Raw genomic sequence first — 25,926 nt, forward strand, 5'->3', positions numbered from 1 at the left:
AAGCAAAAGACAAAATGAAGAGCAGGAAAAAGGAAAAGAGATGAAATAGAGTTAGAACATAAAAAGGGAGCTTACTATGAGGTATTGAGAGATGTAAAGGGTGTTAGACTAAAGCAAATGAGAAAAAGTGCATTCTGAAAACAATCAGATCATAATCAGATTATGTAGATTGTGTGATGGCTTGAATCGCCATCAGATGAGGGATTGATGGGGCATGATTTTTGAGAATAATCATGTTTGATCAAGTCTGCTCATAAGGGTATTATTAATAAACATAATTAGCAGTGTGAAAATTATTAACATGGGAGACTTTTGAAAGTACAACGTGAAAATGTGCAAGAAAGGCACGACACGTGTAGTAATCAGAAGCTGCAACTGTCAACGTGCAGAAAGCATAGAAAATATGAAGTATTTTAGAAGAACTAAAAGGATACGAGAGAGAAGGTTGACAAATGTGCTAAATAAAAATTATAAGTAGAATGTTGATAAATAATAATAATAACAATGATTAGAGTACATTTTTTCATGATTATATTTTTGCTTCAAACCAAGAGAATTATTTGATTCAAATAATAACTCATATTTTGAAATTGGGTTACGCTTTTGAAACGAAGTAGAATAATGAATTCTTAATTTCCGTTTTCTTATGTATTCTCTTCATTTCTCAAATAGTAATTTGTGTGTTTTATTCCTCAGAAAAATGAAGATTTATGTTTTTCCTATGAAGGCCTCAAATCCATGCTAGAGTTATTTTCCTTTTGTTGAACTAGACCTCAGAATGAAAGCACTTTCTCCTTCATTATTTCCAAATTGCTGATTTATTTGTTTAGTTGTCCTAAGCATATCACTAGAATTTCCTATTCACCGTTAGAGTATTTCTTTCTATGAATAATTGTGTTGACTATGTTGCAAGCTGATGTGGAAGCGAGCATGAAGACATGAAGAAATTTCATATTCCATTCCTACTTCCATGGAGTGATGACATCTTTCATTTTAACAATAGACTGTCTTGTTAAAGTTCTGGATGACATACCCTAGAGAATGATCATCTCATGAACTTAAACAATAGAATTGTGTGGAACTGTGAAAATGAAACATTTGGGGGCTGGTTTATGAAAATGTTGTGGTATTGATAGAGCGCCATGTTATTCAGAAAATTGTAGGGGTGCATCATAATCACAGGTAGTCCGCACCCGCATATCTAGAGAAATGTATTAATGTGTGGTCATTAGAAATGTAGTTTTAAAGTAGCATACATTAGTGCGAATAGAAATGTAATCATTTCATTTATGGAGATCAATGTAGTGTTTAATCGAAAAAGTATTTTAGATGATGCATATTGAATTAGTTCACGTACAATGTGACACATTAGGTTTAAACGTGCTCCATATTAAAGTCTGCACGTATAGTTTTGTTTATTCATGTAGGAAGTGTAATGAAATCAATGCTTATAATGTGATCTTAGAATTGTGTGTTTAAACGTGTAAAGGCCTGATCGCATATACGTTTAAGAGAAAGGCTTATTTGTTTCTCATGTTAGCTGAATATTGTAGACAGAAAAGTGTTACCTTGGGAAGGCTCTCAGTTAAAAGCAGTTAGCGAATTCTGCAAGTGGAAAGTTTTTCGATTATTCGTTTCTGTTGCAGGTGCAAGGACACATAGCTTGTTTGGAAGACTAACCCTTTGTTTTAGGAGTTAAGATGGTAGGAGAAGCCAACATGGAAGTACACTGGAATGCAGATACGATACTTTCGACAGAGAAGGTGTCTGGGACCCAAGGTCACTCCAACGGTCTTTGGATGAAGTAAGAGTTTCGATGGAAAAATAGAGAACGAAGAGCTGGCCGAAGAGGTGTAACAAGGGCGTGTTATCCTGTTTTGTGATTTTGTATTAGTACCTGAAGGGTGGAGCAGTTGAGGATTAGATGGGAAGCTAGAAGGAGCATCTCAGAATGAGCTCTATAGCTTTGGCTATTGATTTAAGAAAAGTGAGTGCACTTCTAAGGAAGTCTTCACTACTGACACCTTTCCTCTCTTGCCTGGGAATAATGCTAAGTAGGGAGGTCACCTTAGAGATAGTGTAGGGATAGACTAATTGCTTTTTCTTTTTAGGTTAATGAAGTCTAACATAGAGATTGGAGCAGTTATTGGTTGCCTGATGCTTTAGAGTTAACTATTCTTCTTATTCTGAGTCGGATGAGACTCCTGCGTAGGATATTCTTTGTATTAGTGGCCATTTATTTTCTTAACCTCGTGATGAGGTGCTTGTGTGTGCTACTATTTTTGGCTTTGTAATAAACCCCTATATTTGGAATTCGGAGTCAGTGATCTTTGGAGTATAAATTGAAGTTAATTGCCTATATAGAGAAATTGGATGTTCTTCCCTTCACACTATTCAGCAGGTAAAAAGGTTCAGTCGACCTGAGGATTCTTAGAGATGGTAAGATACGATAAGATAAGAATCCAGTTTTATCAGTATAATTATTTTCCATGGGAAAAGAATTTGACAGTAGCTGTTTCTAAGAGAAGAGAGCCTTTTGCTACTGTATTCTCTCTATGCTACTCTGGCTGGCTATATTCCTTGCAAATACTGGGCGTTACATTCTGTCAGTCCGAACCTGATTACCTTGCACTTCATCGGCTGGTGATATTGCTCAAGCTATACCTTCTTGGCTGAAGGGTTAGCTATTTCTGACTACTGCACACTGTGCATTAATTCATTGACTCTAGATTTGTATGAATCTTGTATTGCTTACTGATATTGCAATGTATTGTTTCCTTTGTTTTTCTCTCTCTGTATCTCCTCATACTTGTAATTTAATTTTTGATGTGCTTGCCATGAACTATATTTCATTATTGTGATTTTACCTGTAACATTGAACATATCTTGAATTGACATTACTAATGTATTTGGTGTATTGACCATTCATATTCTGATGATTTAGATAAAAGTGACTTGAAAAGTATACAGAGTTAGACTTATTATTTAATTATTTGACATTGATGCATACTGTGACTGTTATATTTGGTTAAGCTTTTTCTTCATTATAGGTCCTCATGAAGGAAATAGCATCTGTCTCTTATTATTTAGGTCCTATTAGCTCTCCAAAGATCTATCGAAAGACCAGATATTAGAAAGTGGTTATTGAGTTTCTATGGACTCAAACTCTTAGATGTAATAAAAGTTTCACACCTGGTATTAGAGATATTGTGAAGGAGTATAACATTTACAGCACTTCTGCTTTATCAATAGATAAAAGAAGCAATTCACACCATGGGAAAGGATGTTTCTTCCTTCCTTCCTTTTATACTAAACACGTCTCAAAATACAGTACAGGATAGAAACTGAAGACACACTTAATTTACCTTCACTTGATCCACCTTTGAAAAGTATGGCCATGTCACACAGTCACATTCACCTTTTCCGGGGCCAGATCTCTCTGGGAGTTTCCAAATATATGTTTCCACTTCTCCTGAATTATTAAAAAGTAACAGTGATTAATGTTATGTGTCAATACCAGCCTTTACAAGATACAACACTGCATGCTTCTGTTGGGACAGCAGCAGCTTGGAGAGCATCCTGTGTATCAAAGTCCAATGGTATAGTGCCCAGACCTTTACTTGTGCATTGATATCTATAGCTATATATCTATAGCTATAGCTATATTTATATATCTACATATCTACATAAGAACACAGGTGTAGCTTTACTTGCAAATCAACAGACATCCCCTGAGAGTCCAGGCAGACATCTGTTCTCGGTAGTTGAGGGGTCTAAATGTGCATTGTTTGATCAAGTTTATGCTAGACAAGACGAGTCGTCTCCAGGCCCGATTACAATTGGGGTGTACTGGGATACATATCTACTACTCACTAATAGCAGGCCAGGTGCAGCAACAGAAGACTTGGAAAATGCAGCCAGAAAAATTACACGGGGATCGGTGTGCAAGTTCAACCAAACCTTGGTCGCTGCCCAAATCCTCTTCTATTGCACAGGGGAGCACATAACATTCACTCCACCTCACACACGCCTACTCTGATGCCCTCTCCACCCCAAAATCCTTCGTTCACCCACACAGTTCCCACTTTCATTTGCCACCTGCTGATAGCAGGTGTTAAATGAGAACATTAATCCCCATGCATGCTGAATTTCAACTAGAAAAAGGGGACTACTTGAGTAGTCCCCATTTCAGGGGATTAAGCCATAGCAGCTGGATTTAGGTGCAGAGATATTATTTCTAGCCACAGAGTACCCCTTCATGAATCCAGCTGACTCGTAATCCAAGCCTTAGTCCTGTGCCCGGTGATGATGTCTAAAAAAAGCAATGGTGGGTTCTGTTCTGCAGGCTTTAGTCATAAGTTCCTGGATCTTGAATTAAACATTTTCCTTGACAGGCAGTCAGTAGACACCCTTCAAAATTACATTGGTAGGTGCTTCTGTTAATGAGGGAATTCTAATAACAATATGTAATTTAGCTAATGCAAAAGAGGAATTGCTAATAATACAGTTAGCAAGTCAAAGGATCCTGGTGAATTTTTCTGATTTCCACATTTTTGATAAAGTGGTACTTCATGTTGTGTATCCATTTCAGACCATTACAAAACAATAGGGAACCCAAAAATCAACGGGACCTGGGTCAGGTAAGTTGCAAAAGCAAGATTGGTCCAAACGGAATCTCTTGAACATTAAACATCTATAGCACCCAGACGAAATGATTTTTCAGAAAAGTTTAGAAAATCTACTTTTCAAGTTTATGTTTTTTTGTACCAAAAAATCACTTTGTACATCATACTTATAATAGAAAGGTGCTCCAAAACAAGCGGATGGAAGCAAGTGCTCAGAGGAGTGCCCGTGGAAGGTTGGGAATGAAAAAAAACAGTGCAATGAAATTACAATATTTACAAATGAATGGAAGAAAAACCTGTCTAAAACATATTCTATATTAATCTAGCATAATCAACTGACAGACGATACAGTAAACAAATTCCCATTATCTAAGGGTGGATGAAACTGGAGTACAGATTGATGTGAAAAGTCGACGTTTCGACCCCAATGCGAATGGAAGAACCGATAATTCCTTAAGGAGGGGTCTTCATCAGGACAAAGGGAGCAACCTTGCCCACTGTAGCCAAAACAGCAGGGATGGGAAACGATGGGCCCCAAGGCTTCTGGACAGAAGAATGATGAATGCAAGCAGCCACACAGTGGTCCATCATGATTAAGGGAAACAAGGCCGATGTGAGAGAAAAAGGGCTGCAAGCTGCTAAATGCCCAGGATTTCAATTGAACATATCCTTAGTATTTAAATCCAATGCTGTGAGAGGCGATTTTGAAAAACCCGAATGAATCAGGTCCGACTTTCTCATATTTAGATTTCTCTGGAAAAGGCTTGTGCCTCTGCAGGGCATGCAAGCCAAAGGGGCAGAGACATGGACAATGAAAACAGGACAGTAGTAAAACATGGCTCCATCACGTACATTTTTAGTGGTGAGGATATTATCAACAAAGAGAAAAGTGTTGCAGCATATGGTGCTACAGTTAAATATAACTATGACACATCCTAATTTTCTAGGCTGTAGTGTGTGCTTACACCATTAAGAATGACTGCAGGCAATGAAAAGGATCTTGTAGATCCAAGTGTCAAATGTTTTGACTGATCTTGGAAGATCAGTTAAGTACTTACACAAGAATTAACTTGGTTGAGGATGTCAATAAGGCTACTTTACAGTTTGTTTGTAGTAATATGATAGACAATCACATTGAAAGAGGAAAAAGATGAAGTGTTTGAGAAGAATGGTCTGCAGTTGAACGATGAGAATTTTCTATCAGACATTTTGTCCAGATAATGTTTTCTGGTTGGGTTCTCTGGCCTCCAAACCTGTCCACTTCATCGTCCCGCCCTACTTATTCAGTTATTCAGACTGCTCAAACAATTGGGTACCTTCAGAGATTCAAGAGGCAAAATTAACTCTCTTTTTGAATCACCCTCCTTTAAAACTGCTCATGTTCAACAGCAGTCATTCTCAGGTTTACTTATGTGTAAATAACTCCTGATGGATTTGAGATTAAAACCCACACTGATGTCCTTCTGCAAGCACCTAAAATCTAATCTCTTCTGAAAATATTTGTCATGTAAGACTCCCGCCTCCCGTTTCAACTTCTGTTTTTTTATACCTATTGTTCTTCCTCTTTTGTTTGGCTCTTTTCCATCCTCTATTCCCCCTTTCTCTCATCTTTTTTTGTTTATATATCTTTATTAACATTTAACATGGTTATCACAAGACATTTATACATTCTCGGAGTCATACACTAAATTATGTCATATAATCATAGACGCAAGGATTGATGGGCTGTTTACGTTCCACAGCTTCGTATTAGTTTCATAACGAACACTCTAGCCCCATCGACGTGGGCTCTGTGGCATCAATCCCCTGTTCTATAGAGCCTATCTGCCTTGTCCAGTTCTTTAGTACATTCAAAAACATTTCTTCAACAAATTACCCGAACTCCCGTAACCCCCAACCTATAGCTTTAGCCCTCCCCAACCCCCCTGTCTGGCATACGTCTCTATAATATAGCATCTGGGTGTCTGCTAATTGTACATTTCACTGCGTCATCCAGCACCTCAATCATGTATGTTCTCCTATATCCGTCGGTTATCTCCCGGCTCACTACCCGACCGCACAATTCCAGTAGCCCCCTCCCATGGTTCCTCATCTCTTCCATAACTATTAAGATCTTCTATCATCACCTTCCACGCCCTCAGATCATCTTCGAGCCTTTCATCGTGCCTGACCTGTTTCATGCGGATCACCTTACATCTTTTGTGTGAGGTATGTCTGGTGTATATAATTAAATTGGATCAGTTTGAACCGTGCATTTGAGCTCACCTGTTTAACCCCCTCGTGGTTTTTGGTCCTGTCAGTTTCTGTTATAGTGCCCTCTGCCAGTGCCAGTGTCTCCATCTGTCCTGAATCGGCAGCGCCCGGACCGTCTTATCATCCCGAATAGCTTGATATAGGTGGGATATCAATCTGCGCCCTTTAGATATCGCTATCAGGGTCTGTAACACCCTGGACACGTGGGGTTCTTCGGGGAACATCGGCCAGATCTCTCTAGCTACCTGGGATATTTTTGTATACTGTAGGAACTGTCCTGGGCCCAACGTAAAGGCCTCAACCACCTGTTTGCGCATGATATATTGTTTATTAATGTATATGTCACCCAGGGTAAGGCATCCCCCCTCCCACCATCTACGCACAGACATAGATGTGGAGATCGGGAGAAAGGGACAAACAGCCCAGAGGGGCATATCCGGGGGATATGGGGCCCTTTGCAGCACTCTTCGGACGACAAACTCCCAAACCTCTGCCACATGATGTATGATATGTGGGCTCGTTGACGGTATCTGTACCCCCGTCATTAGCAATTCAGGGAGTGTTTCATTTCTGTAGGTCCTCGCCAGCAGGGCCTTCTCCCAGTTCCCCTCATTATCTAACCAGTGTACCACATGTTGCAGCTGAGAAGCTACGTAATAAAATTGCAGACAAGGAACCTCTAGCCCTCCATTCTGCAAGGTTCTTTGGAGAGTGGCCAAGCTCACCCGCTTACACTTAGGCCCCCACAGCTTGTCGGTCAGAAGTCTATCTAATGTAGTAAAAAAGTGTTGGGGGAATCTTTAAAAAAGAGTGTTGCATTGTATAAAGGCATCTGGGCAGGACGCCCATTTTTGAGAGGGCTATTCTTCCCGTAAAGGACAGAGGCAAATCTCGCCAAAAGCGCACCAAGATTCGTAGTCCCTCAATTACCTTTCCGATGTTAAGCGTCAAATATTGTTCGGCCATTTCCATCAACCTAACTCCTAGATATTTAGGCGCAGTTCTTACCCATGGGAGCCCCACCCTTGGTAGTTCTCCCTCCGGAACCCTTTCTGTCATCTTGTCCTTGCTTTGTGCCCTTCCACATCTGTTGTCTCACAAACCCTCTTAGATTCTCTCTCAGTCCACTTGCTCTCATTTTACTCTCCTCTCAACCATTTTCTTCCTCTTCCCCTCCTCCTCCAACTCTCTCCTCTAGCACTTTCCGTGACATCCCTTACTAGTCATGTCCTCCTTCTTCCTTCTGTCCTTTCAGGTCCATTACTTTCATTCTTCCCATCAGATGTCTCTCTCCACCTCCTATCATTCTCCTGACTGACTCTGCTCTTTGCCTTTATTCTTGTACTACCAGTCTCTCTGCCTTCCACTTGCCAGTCGATGTTCCTCTTCCTTCACCCCTCCCTTAGCTCATTCCTTTCTCTACCCTCTTCTCCTCCTTCCCTTCTTTTTGTTTGCCTGTCTCTCGCCATCTACTGTCTCTCCCCGTATCCATGAATCTTTCTTCCCCGTGCCCCCTCTTCTCTTCCACTCACGCTCTCTTTGTTACTTTCCTCCTCACATCTCTATAACTCGTTCCCTACTCTATCCATTCAATCTTTCTCACTTTTGCTACCTCTTCCACCACCCATCCCCATTCATCCTCTCTCCCTTCATTCTGAGCTCTCTGGCTTCCCATTTCCTTCTTTCTGGTTACTCATGTGGTTGTAACCAATTCAATCTTCATGAGTGATCTTACCTTTATTATGCTATCCGTTTGACATTCAGTTTGACTTTCTTCTCTTAGATTTTGTTACATGAAAGACCTTTACATAATCGCTGTTCCCTGCTGTGGCATAGCTAGGCCTTTTACCACCTGTGGCAGTCCCGGCCTTTGCTGCCCCGTGGCAGCCATAAGAAAGGGGGGAGCGGGTTGGCCACCGCCACCAAAATTCATGCCGCCGGGGGTGATTCCCCACCCTTGGTATACCACTGGTTGCCTGTAAAGCACTCTCATAAATTTCAGAGTCTAGCACTCTATAAAACTGTTAACCTAATTAAAAAAATACATAAATAAATGAATGAATAACTAAATCCAGAACACCATAAAATTAAATGCTCTAACACATGATTTTAACTGAAACAAGTGCCAAGGTGTGCCTCCACCCTTCTTGCTTTTACTCTGACATCACCATTGGCTTGATTCCCTTCCGTGTTTATGATCCATATTCACCTGATCCTATGACCTTCCTTTTAGATCACCTTGATTCATTTCCATCGCCATCACCTGGTAATTGCTGAAAAACTCAGCAGGAAGCATTGAATAAGGTCATAGGTTAAATGTCAGTGACCACCATCATAAAGGCTTTTCTAGTTGAGGTTAATAGATGCAGAAAAAAAATCTACCTGGCAAAATAAGTAGCACCTCAAGTAATCTGTTCAACTACAGATGCATTCATGTAGAAGGGATTGGTAAGGGGTACCTGGCATTGTTTCTTTAACCGTAGAACTGTCTGTCTTTACACCTTGGGCATGGATGGAGTAAGGTCTGCTCGCATTGTTTTTAAAAACAATGATAATTTTTTGTCCAACTTTTGCACGAATCATTGGTCCTGTCAATGAAGTGAAAAGAATAAGTAAAGGCGGGGATCATGAATGCAGTACTTAAACATACAAAGCAATTTACAAATTCAAACTATAAACTGAAGGATATGAGCAATGTTATTTAAAAGTGAAGTCCTCATTATGGAGCTTCTTCACAGAGCATTGGACAGTTAGCTTGAACAAGAACAAGAAAAATGCTAAACCAAAATGCACAAGGTATTACAAGCTCATTATTGAGGTGCACATGGAAATAATGCAGTGTAATCAACAAGAAATAGCCAGTACATGCTCCAGGTAGGACAAGCACAAAAAGGCCAAGTATGGTGTGGTGGTATTTGATCTATTATGACACCAATAGCTCATGAAAGTTTTAAAGTCCACAACTGTGGACCCCGCCTACTGTCACAAATGTCCTATGAGAAGACATAAGACAGGAAGGGTGTATCAGACACCAAATAGTTGCCTTATTGCCATTCCCCATCAATCCCGGCTTTCCAGTATGTTGCACATTAGCCTATCATTGACTGCTAGGTTTTCCTTCCCCTACCCCCTTTCATCTATAGCTGCCTAATTACCTCGGCTGGACAGAGCAGTTCTGCTCACTCTTTCAGACTCACTCCTGGGTGCCCGACTGAGACTTCCTTCTCCGGCTCATTTCCCCGGTTTCCACTCTGACCACAGATTTTAGTTTCTGTTCCCTAACCAAGGTGGTTTCTGCCTTCGGCGTTTTGTTGCCGGGGTCTTTATATTTGGTCGTGAGCTGGTGGCATGCAATCTGACCACCTTGAATGCCACACAGCATCCAGGACCGTTCACTGTGTGATAAGAAACCTGTGCAGCTAAAGGTATCCCTTCCTGCCTGTAACACACAGACCATTGCACCATGGCTCAAGGGTGCCTGCATTGGTGCTAGGCAGCTCACAGTGTGCTAGTGCAGGAAGTGAGCAGGAATGCATCATATCTTAGTAGATATGGCACATTACTGCTCTCTCCCGGTCACACTGCACAGCTCAGCAAGTTGTCTTGCTGCGTTGCATGACTTTTTTTGTAAATCTGGGCATTAGTGTTTCTGGTTGAGTTTCAGAATATTCACAATGAGGCAGTAGGTAGCTGGATGGATGGATGAGCGAGTGTATGAATGGATGGATATATGAGTTAAGGAATTTGTGTATAGATAATGACTAAGTGAGCATATGGCTTGATAAATCGTTTAGTGCATAGGTGAAAGGTCGAAATAACAAGTGCATGGGCAATTGAATGAATAAGTAAGTGCATGAAGAAGTAATTGAGTTCATGGATGAAAGCAGGCAGGTGACAGCAGTCTTAGAGGAAGAGCTCTCAGACATCAGTAGTGATAAATTAAAATAAAATGTAAAGTAATACCAATATAGTCCTAGTACTAAGCATTAGCCAAGGGCTAGACACACTTATGACAATGGTGCCCACAATATACAAGTACACCAACTTTAAAGGAGTTTCACACAATTGTTTTGTCAGAATGCTAAATTGTTGTTCAATCTTCGATTACTCCTGTGGTTATTAACATATCTCTTTTGTTATGGATACAACACACTTTTAACACAAATCGATTCCTAGCCTGTTTTTTTTGTGACAGATTGAGCTTAAAGGCACGGCAAGTGTTTTTCTTGGCGTGCACTAGTATCTTCCAAGAACAAGTATATTTATATATAGCCTTTTTTGGGAATGCGAATTTCAAAATTAAAAGCAACACTTGTAAAAAGAAATGGTTGCTTGAACTATGATGAAGAAGAGCAAGTAAGTGCATTGTAGTAATCAAGTCCACTCTGTTGTGATGATTCAGGTAGGTTTATTTGAAGATGGAACAGGATCCCAAGTAGATTAGATTAAGATAGTATAAAGACCAAGTCTAGATCAGATAAAGACCCCACCAGGAGCAGCCAGCAGGCAGCTCAGCCCCAGTCAACTGACATTACTCACTGGAGATTCCCAACATTCTGACTGCATCATCACATGAACATTCCACTGGTGGTAGACTGGCATTGCATCAACATTAGCAAGATATAACATATCTCCCTTTCTTTACCGAAAAACAGAAAACTAGAAACATAAGAGAGAACCTGAGAATGTGACAGCAAAGTGATTATAGAAAACAAGGAGAACAACGATCATAGAATGTGACACCATAGTGATTATAGAAAACAAAGAGAACAACGATTATAGAAAACAGTGTGAGAACAGTCATGGAGAAAATAACCTGAAAGAAGACTCCAACATAGAAACCAACATAGAAAAACAACGATAGAAACATCATCCCATCTTGCAACGGGAAAATAAACGAATGTAGAAACTCCAAAAGACTGCCCCAATACATACCCACTGGCCAGAACAGGAATGTAAAAAAGCAGAAGAGGAATGAACCAACAAAACTTAGAGCTACAGGATGTGGAAACACAAAGAAAGAAAACACGGTATAAACCTAGAAAATGCAGAATCCACAAACAACACAAGAACTCTGAAGGAAACAGAAAAGGACATAGAAAAGAAAACACGGTAAAAACCTAGAAAATGCAGAATCCACAATCAACACAAGAACTCAGAAGGAAACAGAAAAGAACATAGAAACAACAAAGAGAAAATACAAGAGTAATTCCCCTTCTAAACACCACCATCTTACAGCAATGACAAAAATTGTAATGCAAAGATAACAGTGCAAAATAGCAAATAAGATATAATTTCAACAAAGCATACTTAGCATTGAAAATTTGAAATATATTCAAAATAAAGTAAGCTAAGTATGTGAACTAAACTGGATGGGTAAGAACCCTTGACAAAACTCTTCAAAATAGCGATGTGTTGTGCACAAAACAGGAAACACTACCTACACTAAAATAAATGTAAAAGCAAACATTGTGTGGGAAACTCCAACGTGCACCGAAGACGTAACTGTGTTCAGGTCGAAACCCACACTTATGCAACAGGACTGAAACCCTTACATAAAATTGACAGTGTGTGTGGGTCGGAACCCCCACATATGCAACCGGACTGAAACCCTTGCATAAAATTGAGTGTTTTGAGTCGGAACCCATAAAATTGATTCATGCGAAAGGACTGTAACCTTTGCATAGATACACCTTGTAGACAGGTAGATTCGAAAGCGTACTGGTAAAACCCGTAAATTGATTTATCCGGAAACACTGTAACCTACGCATAATTGCCCGTGTCATGGACTAGTCGAAAATGGAACAAAACCCCTTTACAACATGTATGACAATAAAAACTAGTAGTACATTTGTTCACGTTCCATATGACAGTCTGTCAAGGTGTGTGCAACCTCTAAAAAAAACTAGTGACAATGCAAAACCTGCATACCTTTGTGACAAAAGAATGACTGTCTTTGACTAAGCTTGATGTAAGAAAGAGAACGTGGATTAAAATACATTCAATATAAATACATAAGCGTCATATTACATTTTGTCAGTAGATGGCAGTACAACACATGGCAGTGTATATGGAAAAGCTTAAAAGGAAGATTTCACCATGTTTAACATTACACGCTGCACTCGAGTACAGAAATGCCACCACCAAAAAAAAACAAGTCACTGTTCATAATCGAATGAGACTTGGTTCCGATAACCCTTGCGATAGCAGGTTTTTTCCCATTACCTTTATATTGAAGAATATAAAACGCTGAAAGAACATAAAACCTCTGTCAGCTGATAGAGTTCAAACCTCCAACCTTACTGACATCCACGAGCAGACAATAAGTTAAGCAGAGCATCTAATTGCTGCTTCCACAATCGCTCTACTAACCACATAGAGCTTGATTTAACTTTATTGACACACACCAACTGACAAACGTGGTTGGCAAAGAGAAGATAGATGGACATTTCACGTTACGAAACAAACACTCTGTATGGTTGAATACTCCAAGTCCAAGATGGCGTGACGTTATCCACGTTGTGCAGGGTGGTTCGCGGCACGCCTTTGTCTCCAAGCGTCGGTGGAAAACTAAAAATAATGTCATGAGGGTTCTCGTGCAGCTCCGCGGGGCATCAATAAGACGGTAAGGTTGCGCGCGCTCACTGTTTTAAACTTTGAAAAGCCGCCCAACTGTTTTGCCAGCAAAAATGTAAAAGAGACATTTTATCTTGTAAAACACATTTTAAACAGAAAGTGTCTCACAGATCCTCTCACACACAAGGAGGGAAACTCATTCAAGCAAAATAGCGTACATCCAATTCACGATGAGTGCAGCTCCAGTATGATTGAAAAGTCAAGGAGAGGCATCAAAGTGTTAATATAAGAACAGCAGGTCCACTGCAGGTTGAGGTAAAATAACAGGCTGGCAATAGGACAGACAGGCGGTAACTTTCTTTTGAAAGAAAACAGTTTGGCCTCACAAGAAGGTACAGCAAAAGACGTGTAGATAGCTGTGATTCGTTGAGTAGCATAAGAAGTCTTTGTTTTGCTAGACCATGACCATGACCTGAGTTCGTATCACTGGAAGGCACTGGTAGGCAAATTACCTTGTTGCATACATCTGGAAGGCACTGGTAGGCAAATTACCTTGTTGCATACATGTTGAAACGTTGTGAGGCTGAGAGCAGGAAGCAGATAGGAACTGGTACATAGATTTGAAAACTCTCTGCGCTGTGTAATGTGGAACTGGCACATTGATTTGAAAACACACGTGCTGTGCTGATAGGAACTGGAGTTTTGAATTGAAAGTACAGCAAAAGACACATAGAAATAGCTCTGGAAAATAGATGCCCAAGACTGAAAGTAGACTTCACAGAGGGTTTTCCTCACAGGAACAACTGGCAGATAACATTTCCCAGACGTTAGGCTTACCCTCACATGAAGGCGCAGCATCGATAGAAGACTTGAAAGTGTTGGCAGGCTTACTCTCACTGAGGGCACAGCACTTGCGCAGACACAAAGGAACAACTGGCAGACTGGTAGTGGGCGACCGATGGGAGGTCACTGGTGGGGTCAGGATGCCAGTTGAGATGACTTGAGTTGAGTTGATATTTTGAAGTTGCTTGAAGATCTTGAAGAGGTGACAGGAGTAGGTCCTTGAAGTAAAATCGTCGCCAAAATTCTGTAGTAATCAAGTCCATTCAGTAGTGATGATTTAGGTAAGTTTATTGAAGATGGAACAGGATCACAAGTAGATTAGATTAAGATAGTATAAAGACCAAGTCTAGATCAGATAAAGACCCCACCAGGAGCAGCCAGCAGGCAGCTCAGCCCCAGTCAACTGACATTACTCACTGGAGATTCCCAACATTCTGACTGCATCATCACATGAACATTCCACTGGTGGTAGACTGGCATTGCATCAACATTAGCAAGATATAACATGCATCATAACACTTGTCTTGACTACTTATTTTTCAGTAAAATTGTCGTTTTATGTTTGATGTAGCAATTGTTTGCACTTAAAATATGATTGTCTTGATAAATCACAGTTGGGAAACATTAAGATACATTTGCTCAGTAATCTAGATCATACCAGGAATAAGCCTTTGTTAACATGCACAAAATAAAAGAAAATGTGATGCTTTTAGTGGCTGAAGCCTTATTTTCAAGATGGTGTCCGTATTTACCCAACAATTTCGGCCCGATTGTGAAAACAATGCACCTTATGCTACGCGATGTAAATATTTCGTGTAAGCCTAGCCCCTGGAATTATGCGACACTCCAGTAGCAGCATTTACAGCATACTCATGTATTGGCCAGACTTGCCAGATAATTCAGTATTTTCTGCATAAACAAACAGGGGCGGCTCCTCTGCTAAGGCGGAGGAGCGTTGCCCTGCTGCTATTTGGACAGGAAAAATAAAATGATAATAACGTAGTCATTATTATGTTATTTTTTGGAGGTTCGTGGCTTGGTTAGGGTGGGTTGTAGCTTGTGGCACATTGGGAGTGGTTTTCATACTCCAAGTGCCCATGACTGATTGGCCAGCCATCTCCGGCCGGCCAAACAGTCATGCGCACTTGGCACTTTCCCCACCAGGCTGCATTACGCAGCCTGGTGGGGATCATGCCCGGGCCCTCAGTCGCCATCTGAGCGCTGATCCACGGAACTCAGACCAATCACAATGCTGCATTGCAGTGTTGTGATTGGCTATCGGGGGCCTGGGTGCTTCCTGGTTCCAGGACTTGCCATTGTCGGAGAAGCGGAAGAGAGATGGGACCGGCAGATTAGGTAAGTGGTATTTATTTGTCCTGCACCCTCCCCCCACCTCTCCACCCTCATTCCCTGCAAGCCGCTACTGTAAACAAAACATATTTTCCCCTCTGCAAGCTCAAAAGTGACTTTAAATGCTGTGACATGGGTTGCTTTGCAGTGCAGGCCTCTTCCTGCTCAAAGGAAACTTGCCTTTCAGTTGCTGAATGCTGTATTTAGGCGTTAACCTAATGCTAATAAGATGAAACCTTTGTCCAGACATTGATAACATACTAAAAAGTGACAAAACAGTAAACACTGCCAAAAAATGTGCTCCGCTATGCCACATCATTTGCCTTTTCTTCCCGCAAAATGTTGGCAACCCTGCAGCATAATTTTGGCCTTCCTGCCTCATAATTTGAGTGACTCGGTCTGTAAGGTAGATTAGAACATTGGAATGTTGGAAGCTCCATTGAAAACAATGGAGTGCTCCGGGCTTATAATGGCTGTTATGAGCCCAAAGCTCCAACATTCCAATGTTTGTCTTTGTTCACAGCTCTGGCTGTGAACAAAGGCTTCAGGGAGCCTGAGGGGATTTGAATCCTGTCGCGCTCCCTGAAGGCTTTGTTTTATTTGTTAGAACATTCTGCCCTCTAGTGGCAGAATGTTCTAATAGCCTTATAGCCCTTCGTAGCAGGGCTATACCAGCTATTAAAGTCCCGCTGCTTTGTTAAAGTCCCTCGCCTTCGGCTCTGGCCTTTAACACTACAGCGGGCCTTTAATAGCCGGTATGGCCCGCTATGGTGATGTTGAGAGAGAAATAGTCCACGGGCTGATGGAAAATGCGATTGAAGTTGCCTCAAAGCAATGGCTGATCGGGGCTGTCCCAAGGCAACCAATGGTTGGAAACAGATGACCCAATGCTCACTCTCTAAGAATGAATAAGATGCAGTGCCATATTGTTACATTGTATACATTACCTAAAATACCCAGATGCTCCTCCTCTGCTTTCCTTTCTTTGCGAGTGCTGAAACTCCTGTCGGTATATTCGCGGTACACAGCCTTCCTATACGTTGATCCAATGAACTTATCGCCTTTATTTAAAAACACATCCCCGGGGCTTGGAAAAAGCAGACAATGATAAAGAGGAAATCAGTGCACTGTAAAATTTAAAACAAAGTATTTACATTTTTGATTAATTCATTCCATTAAAAATGCTAAGCAGTGCATGTTGACTTGGCAGTAGAGTCTGAAAATTTTAATAATCACAAGTGCTTAGCAGAATAATGCTGTAGTAATTGTAAGTGGTAGAATGGAAAACACTAGCGCCTGGAAGCCTAAAATAGAATGAATGACAAGCTTCTTTCATTCCTAACACTACCTTGTGAAAAGTCCCCCTCTGAATTCATTTTTTTAATGTGTTTATTCACCAGAGAGGAGCATGTCAAATAAATACAATATGACTATACAATATATAAATGATGCCAATTTGATACAATAAAAAAGATTGGAAATTCATACATTAGTATATATAAACTGTAAAACTTGAACCATTAATATAAGTTAGTAAATTGCTACATCAATTAATTACAATATTCCTTCTTTTTTTACAATGGGTGGACATCACTATGATACTAAAGGTCACAGTCAGACTCCTGAATTATATTCCCTGTTTAACCAATTTGATAAAGGGAACCAGATCTCTTTTCCCCACTTCCTAGCTAGTCACCCCTTACCATCATTTAAGGTTTGTTCTAGATTGTATATCGCAATTAATCGGGCCAACCATGCTTAAAACATTGAGGGGTCACGGTCTTTCCATCATGATGCAATGAGCAGTCTAGTGATTGTAACCGATATAAAAACGAAACTCGTCTGCCTTGAATCTAACAGACTGCTGTTATCTTGACCCATAACATTAGGGAGGGAGTAAGACAAACCCTCCTGCCAAGTAGCTTCTCCCAAAACTCCTCCAAACCTTTTTTTTAAGGGTAGTAGATTATTACAGCCATAGGACATATGAACCACCTCAGCCGGGCCATTCTCACACCTAGGACATCTATCATTCTCCCGCTTATTCCAGCTGAACAATTTGGCCGGGGTGAAATATAAGTTAAAAGCTGTTTTAAAATGTTGTGTCTTCAAATTGGCTGAGAGAAGGTTTTTTTGGCCAGTTCTAGTGACATATCTAAGTCCACATCTCTATTATCAAGTTCAAAAGCCCATTTTAATTCAGTTTTCTCTATATCGTCTGGGACTTGATCCAAAAGTATACTGAATAGATGCTTTAACTTACAATCCATGTTATCAATTGCCTCGAGCAGGGGGATGTTTGTCGAAGATAATCCCGATCTGAGTTTGTTAAGAAACTCCTTAACTTGAACATACTTAAAATAAGATCTGTCTGGTATTTCATAATCCCTCTGTAATTCAGAAAAGGAGCGCAGTTGATCTAATAACAAGATATCCCCTATCTTAGTGAGTCGGTGCTGCTCCCATTGTCTACCCATCACATCATAAAAGATAGTGGGGAAAATACCATACCATACCAAGCAATTTATAAAGCGCTTGGTTACCACCAATGGCAGTATCCCGGCGCTAAGTGGTCAGAAAGGGAGGGAAGGGACACACTAGGGTAGTTCAAAATGCCGATCACCAGAGTGGTGTTTACCTACTGCATTTTTCAATCTTCATAAACTTTCGGATGTCCTCCCAGATTTTCTAGACATTGATGATCATTTTAAATCAAACCTTCTTAAAGTAGCTGGGCTCCAGTTGACGAAGTAGCAAAGCCTCTGCCGCTTCTCCGACTGCAAGCTCATAAATAGTTGGGGGATCCCGGGCCCTTCAGAACGCTTGTTGAAGCCTCTCTCAAAAAAGAGTATGCTCATCTGCTGTAGTAGTGCAGCCCAGCAATAAAACATAAGGTTAGGGGCAGCCTATCCACCCCGTGCCTGGGGGAGAGCAAGAAGTTTCAAAGATCTTCTAACCTTGCCATACTGCCAAATAAAATTTATGAACATGGAGTTTAACATCTTCAATATAGATCCTTAAATTTCTATAGGTAGGGATCTAAACAGATATAATACCTTAGTTAACATTACCATTTTCAGAATGTTGATCCTGTTGATAATAGTCAAATGTAGTGCATTCATACACCTCGAGTCGGATGACATCTTGCTAAGCAGAGCGTTAAAATTAAGTTAAGTGATTGTCTCTACATTTGAATTAATCTTTCTACCCAGATATGTAGCGGTGTCCACCCGCTAAGTATCCTGGAAGGAGTTACTATCTGTACATATTATCTGGGTCTTTGCTTTATTCAGTAGTTATCCTGAGCTATGACCTGAATTCAAGTGTAACTGCAAAGTGAAACAAGTATTGGTAAATGCATTAGGTTTCGCCTATGTGATTAATAATACATTGCTTTTTGTCATAAGTTGTAGTTTGATGAATAGTTGTACAATATCATTTATTGAAACTGTGTTGAAGTGTTAGGACTTGTTTTTTAAGAAAGGCAATATATTGTGTTGTTACTTGTTTTATTATAAACAAAACAACAGTAAATTAGCAATACCAAAAGTCTGGAATAAAAGAAGACAATGAAATCCTTTGAAGCTTGGTTTATTAAGAAAACAGACAGCTCTGCTGGTAACTGTGGGATTTTTGGGGGGATGATCCCCATGCACTTGTCATCGCTGCTCAGGCACCTGTCTCCTTACGGTGGAAATGCACTGTATTATTATTAATTGTAATGCGCTCAGGGGAATGGGGCTGCAGGTTTATCCTCGTGAAGGGTAAGTAGTTGATTCGTGAATGCACTATGAAATTATTAGGCCCTGTTACACCACAAGTTTGCCCAAAAAGCCCTTTTAATATGGACTTCACCTGCAACAACCATGCATAAAATTCATGCAGCTGTGACAACAATATTTCACAAGTTGAATTGTGCCAAAAACAAGAAAAGTATTTGCAAGGCGTGGTGGGCAATAATGTAATAAATTAAAGAAAAGGCCAAAGACAAAGCAAAACCATCCTGAATACGCATAAAATGTGTGCTGCTGGCACGACAATATTTGACAGAATGCATAGTTCAAACAACTAAATAATTTGTTTAAAGGCCTCGGAGTGAAAAATGTGGAAAAAACGTCAATATGCAGACAGCCAACACGCTTAAAATGCATCCTGCTGCCCCAACAATATTTCGCAGAGTGCTTGATAAGGAACGAGATAAGTACTTTAAAGGCATCGGAGGAAAATATTTGGAAAAAAACAAGAACATGCAGGCAACAAAAACACACATAAAATGCGTGCTCCTGCCATGACAATATTTCACAAAATGAATATTCCCAAAACAGGAGATAATTATTTGAAAGGAGCCAGCGGCACAAATGTAATAAATTAAAGAAAGCTCCATAGTTAAAGCAAAAAACATGCAGGCAGAAAACAGGCAGAAAATGTGTGCTGCTGCCTCAAATCAAGGTTTTCCCGAATGTGTAGTACAAGGAATAAACTAATTAATTCAAAGGCATCACAGGGCAACTTTTTTCAATGAATCAAAATCTACAGTCAGCAATCACTCATTAAATGCATGATGCTGCCATGACAATATTTCACTGATTGCGTGGTAGAAAACACGATATAAGTAGCTCAAAGGCATAAAGGCATAAATGCATGGTTCAACATATGACATATTATTTGCAAGACATCAGAGGCCAAGAATGTAACAAGCTGATTCGAAATGAGTGCAGACAGGACGAAAGAAACAATAAAACACAAGCTCACTCTAAATGCGTGCAGCCATGGAAACATAACAAAATGCAAACAGTAAATGCTGTGCAGCCTGAACCAAACATTCCAGCCTCCAAAGTGGATGGTAATGAGTAGTTGGAGCTAGGGAAACTGATAAGAGAAATACAAAAGGGAGAAAAGGCTACAACCAATAAAACGGAGGAAAAGTGAAGTGGCAAGCACACTGACCAATAAGAAGAGAAGGCGGGATGTAAGTCCCTCTTAAGATATATTACATACAAGAGATTTCACAGGCACAGCACAAGTGCTGTGCAGCCTAAACCTAAACATAATTGGTACATTTTGTGATTTCTTTAAGAAAACCAACAAACCATGCAATTGCTGGCAGACCATCACTTGTGGACATGGGTGATATATGGTATCCAGCTACTGTGTCCGGGCATTGGGGGAAACAAACTGGGAGTAAGGACAGGAGATGTGAAGTGAAAGCAGCAAAGTAAGACATATATGCCAGTTATTATGGATTACGTTTTCCCATGGCACTGGTGTGTTGAGGAATGCTATTGAAAATGGCACATGAAATTGACCCAGGATGTACCATGGGAAATGGAAATGAATGGGTGGAGTGTGATGGTTGAGATTCTAATGGAGAAGGAAACAGTGTTAATAAATTTTCCATCCTGTGTCCTGAAATATGAAAAATCAAACCAGGCACCTGACTATAATGGGACTGTAGAGGCCTAGTCATGGAGTAGGGTCAGTTAGGGGATGCCAGGAATTGGTTCGTCCAGTCTTGCTTTATATCTTCATGTAAACCTCTCTGGGCTGGATTGGAAATAGCCAGGGAAGGTGTGTGATCACCATGAGTGTGTACATCAGAATGGTTTGTGCAGCCTACAGCACAAAGAAATCTGTCCCTCAACTAACAAAATAAGATATTTTATTTCTCAAACTGAAGGGATGAAATGTTGATTTGACTCTACTGAGGTCCACACAGATCTCCAATGAGCTTTGTTATTAGCAGGAGTGTCCATGAATGGATGAGATCTACCCGTGTCTCAAATCTCCACATAGCTCTCAAGTCACCTGCTACTTTCATGAGGTAGGGCTGACCTCCATTACATACATTTCATTCTTATTCTTCCCAAAATTACGGCAGATCTCTTTTTGAAGTTTTAGATTTACTGGTTACAACCAGGGAATTACTCCTTAATATAAGGGAACATGGTATATGTCCGAGATGTTTACTTTTACTTTAAATATCCTTCTATATTAATTCATAACACTTAAAATAAAGAGGAGGGAGACAGAGCGAGAGAAAGAAAAAGAGAGGTTATTTATTTTATTTATATAGTTTTGTTAAGCTCAGAAGATGTGTGCCAGAGGTCAGTACGCATGTGGGATATAGGAACACTATCAAAACAATATGATGAGAAAACTTCATATATTATGAGAATCTGGATATAGTGATCAATGACATCAAGGACAAGAAAAATACAGTAGGGGATAAATACAGTTATTGCATTTATGCAAACTGAGGGCCAGTTCATCTGGTAAATCCTGGCGCCAAAACTGTCCTACTTGTGGAGGTGGCACTATCGATTATACAGGATGAATCTCTCTTTATTAGGGAGGTTTGGAGTACATCCTTAAATATGTTCATTGTTGTCTGTAGCTCCAGAGTTTCGGTATGACTTGCGGGAAAGCTTGTTTGATGGTTCTTTGTTTCAGAGTTTTGGGGATTTACAGGCACAGTCTGCTCTTGCTTCGGGAAGTACTTGTGTCTTTAGAAATCTAAATCTTCTACGCGAAGTAGTGTCTCTTTAACATTGTATAGTGTGGTTGGCCAACACCCAAGGATCAGGCAGGACCCCATCACAAGTGACCTTTGTGGAAGCCACATTAACCCGTCACCCCACAATCCTCTCTGGAGTTATTGGTGTAGGAGGCGTTTGAGCAAATGTAGGAGGGGACCTCTAGGAAATGTAGGAGGGGACCTAGAAGACCACTTAGTAATGAGGAATTACTGGGTGAATTGATAATTCAGGTCCCAATTACCCTGACATTCCTCATTAACACCCCAGTATTTAACTTGGAGATGTTGGCTGCTTTTGGTATCTGAAATCTACGGGTGGAATTGAACGTGCCTGCAAATTTACTGAAGATCCCGTAATCCTAATAGGGCCAGTAACTCCCATTACTAGACCCCTTTGGCATTAACAGTGCACATTTAATTGACCTCTTTGTTTATATCAATATCGTAAATAAACTCAATAAAAATATAATTGTATGCAGGACTGACAATTCCAGAGGGACTCATATGTCAAATTTGTAAAGATTTGAGCTGAATGGTAAATAGAAACATTTCTGGAAAAAGTACTCTTATTTTCATTAGAAACATTGAACTCTAATCTGGTTCATTACCCTGCATCACCATTATTTAGATTTATTTCGTCATTTTCTTGTAAATTGTTACCTTTCCTCATGAATTTGATGTCTCTCCCTTTCCCAGGCCCTGCTGGGTGAATAGTCCCATTCAATTTCCTCAGCAGCAATGTAAATGGTCTTTGTGGGTAAGTAAAGATCGGGAAGGGACCAGTGGCAGTTCTTCACTCTGTAGTGCTGCTTCATGCCACCTGTGAAGTGGTCTGTCGTTAAGCATGCCACTTCGAAAACACCTAGGGAGAGAATGCAAACACAAACTCATGTTCACAGTCCTTGTGGCCAACTGCCATCTAGCATTCACTTGTGAATTAATCAAATTTGTTTTAAGTAAACATCTTAGACATGCCCTTTCTTTGCAAAAAGAATACACTGCATGCAGAAATGAAAGTAAGGCCTTACTAGAGGCTGCTTTAGTATGCAGCCTGCATCCTACAAAACACAACTCATAAAATATAAACAACGTGCACATGTACATACAGAACAAGGCTTTTGGTCATCGCCTTCGGAATCTGGCTTGTTTGGATGAGTCCTCTTGAGGCACTGGCTCCCTGGCTTGTCCATCATACCTTGGGACCAGCCCACGGACATTTCACTGATGCTTACACTTATGCTTTCATATATTCTATAAGTGATGAGGCAAAGAAAGTAGACCATTTACAGTCCTGCTGCTCAATGGGTTTGAGCTGTCAAAACACACATACAGGCACACTAATAAATATATTGATACACATGTTGTAACACTTCTATCTTCGGCATTACTTTCTATTGCCCGGTGTCTGTTATGAGCAAGACATGTGCAGGATTTGGGGCTCATTCGAATGGTGAGCACCATGTGCGATGCATTGTTGTCACAGCATGCGCATTATGCAGCCCCCCACTACCACGAACGTTTGCTAGTGCGGAGCTGTGACGTGGAAGTGCTGGTGTCTCCACTCAGAGGCACTGCGGAGCTATTAGTGTGGTTCCTTGTCCCTGCACATGCAGAGTAACTTTCAAGCTGTATTAATGGTGGTCAGCCCAGAGCAGGATCTAAAGTGCATTCTGAGGCCAAGCGCCATCGCATACAGCTCATACTAGCACTCCAACCCATACTGACATCACAGAAACCATGGAGACCCCACCAGAAATAGCACTTCAGTCGTGAGGGGTGTATGTGTCAGTGAACCACTCCGCAAAGTGTAAAAACTCCTAGTACGAAAGGACACTACAAGTTTGAGTCCCCAAAGCGTGAACCCACTACAGTGACAGAGAACTGTTGGGATCTCTGACCGGATCCAAGGCTGATTACAGTGCACAAAAGAGCGACTGGAGACCTTAACCTCTGCTTGACAGTGAAGGGGACTAAGAGGGGTTTATTTTAGAAGAGGATACACTGCTAACACACTCTCTATCATAGCTGGCTGAGAGACACCAACTAGTGAGTGAAGCATAGTCTTACAATGACATCACCCAATGGCAGCCTCTGTGTATGTCCCCATCAATCTACCAAGATCATTGAGGCCCAGACGAAATGTGATCCTTAATGAACTCTGCGCTGTCTACCCATTTGTTCTGTACTCTACGCCCTTATGCTGGCCCTTCCCTTTCAACTATGAGTGTATAACGATCCTGTTTCCCCTACCCAGCCCTTCCATCTAACAATGACTGTAGGCTTTCAGTTTTTGGGCTACGGGTTTCCGCCCTGGCTATCTCTTCTCACTCTTGTGACTATAAACGGAGTTGCCCGGCGCTTTCTTATCCCTAAATCTCTGATTTGTACCCTGTGAGTGTGTTTTCATTTGCATTTTCTGGGTGTATCAAGTCCTCTGTCCCCTTTGCTCTGACTGTATGGCATGTAGTTCAGGTATGAGGGTCTATGCTGTGCCTATATGTGGGGTCATTTTGTCTGAGATCTGGCTTCAACCAGTATTGTGTTCTGTTCTGTCTACTGTGACTGCACGGGGTGAGTTGTGTCTAAGTTCTCACTTATGAGGGGCTACTCTGAGATTTGACAGGATAACAGTTTGTTATCTGTGCCCTTGCTGTACAACTGCCTATTCTAAGGGTCTGTCCTCTAACGCTGACTCGTGGAGGGTCTGTTGGGTCTGCCAGGGTCTATTCCCCTGTTGTAACTGTGGGCCAGATGTACGATTCATTTTTGCATGTGCAAACGGGTTTCCATCGCACCCATGCTCCGCCACACCATCTACTGCTCCCTGGCAACCGCATTGTTCCCCGACAACTGGAAACACGCAGAGATCAACCCCCTCCTCAAGAAACCTTCGGTGGACCCCACCGACCTCAAAATCTACAGACCCATCTCCCTGCTCCCCTTCCCAGCGAAAGTCACAGAGAAAGCCATCAACAGCCAACTCGCCACATTCATCGAAGAGCACAACATCTTTGACTCCTCCCAATCCGGCTTCAGAAAAAAACAGCATGGAAACCGCCCTCCTCACCGCAACAGATGACATCCACACCCTACTAGACACAGGAGAAACAGCAGCCCTCATCCTCCTCGACCTCTCAGCGGCGTTCGACAGTCTCTCACAGCACCCTAATACGCAGACTCCACAACGCAGGGATTCAAGACAAGGCCCTCAAATTGATCCGCTCCTTCCTCTCCGGCAGAGCGCAGCGGGTCAGACTCCCCCCTTTCCTCTCGGACCCTACACCAACCACCTGCGGAGTCCCCCAGGGGTCATCCCTCAGCCCTTCAACGTCTAAATGGCTCCGCTCGCCCCCATCGTCAGTACCTATGGACTAAACATTGTGTCATACGCAAACGACACCCAACTCATTCTCTCCCTATCCAACAAACCCAACACCGCCAGACACAATTTTCGAGAAGGCATGGAAAGAGTCGCAAAATGGATGAAAAACAGCTGCCTTTAACTAAACACAAACAAAACAGAAGTACTTATCATGGGCCCACACCCCAACGCCTGGAACGACACCTGGTGCCCCCCCGCCCTTGGAAGTCCTTCCACCCCCACGGACCACGCACGCAACCTGGGAATCATCCTGGACTCCGAACTCAAAATGGACCGCCAGATCAACGCCGTCTCGTCCTCCTCGTTCCACACCCTCCGCCTCGTATGCAAGACCTTCAAATGGATCCCCCACGAACACAAAA

The 25,926-nt window shown here is 41.3% G+C and overlaps 1 protein-coding gene across 1 annotated transcript in view; it reads right to left on the reverse strand.

The window, feature by feature from the left end:
• Positions 1–25,926, reverse strand: part of LOC146785798 (ceruloplasmin-like) — a 252,009-nt gene that overhangs the window by 45,732 nt on the left and 180,351 nt on the right. The window contains exons 12-15 of the mRNA XM_085635073.1: positions 22,843–23,044; positions 16,595–16,734; positions 9,338–9,466; positions 3,366–3,472 (exon numbers count right to left, since the gene is read on the reverse strand). Coding sequence (XP_085491199.1) covers positions 3,366–3,472; positions 9,338–9,466; positions 16,595–16,734; positions 22,843–23,044 — 578 coding nt within the window. The remainder of the gene's footprint in view (positions 1–3,365; positions 3,473–9,337; positions 9,467–16,594; positions 16,735–22,842; positions 23,045–25,926) is intronic.

This window comes from Triturus cristatus, chromosome 11, assembly GCF_964204655.1.
Source record: "Triturus cristatus chromosome 11, aTriCri1.1, whole genome shotgun sequence".
Lineage (NCBI taxonomy): Eukaryota > Metazoa > Chordata > Amphibia > Caudata > Salamandridae > Triturus > Triturus cristatus.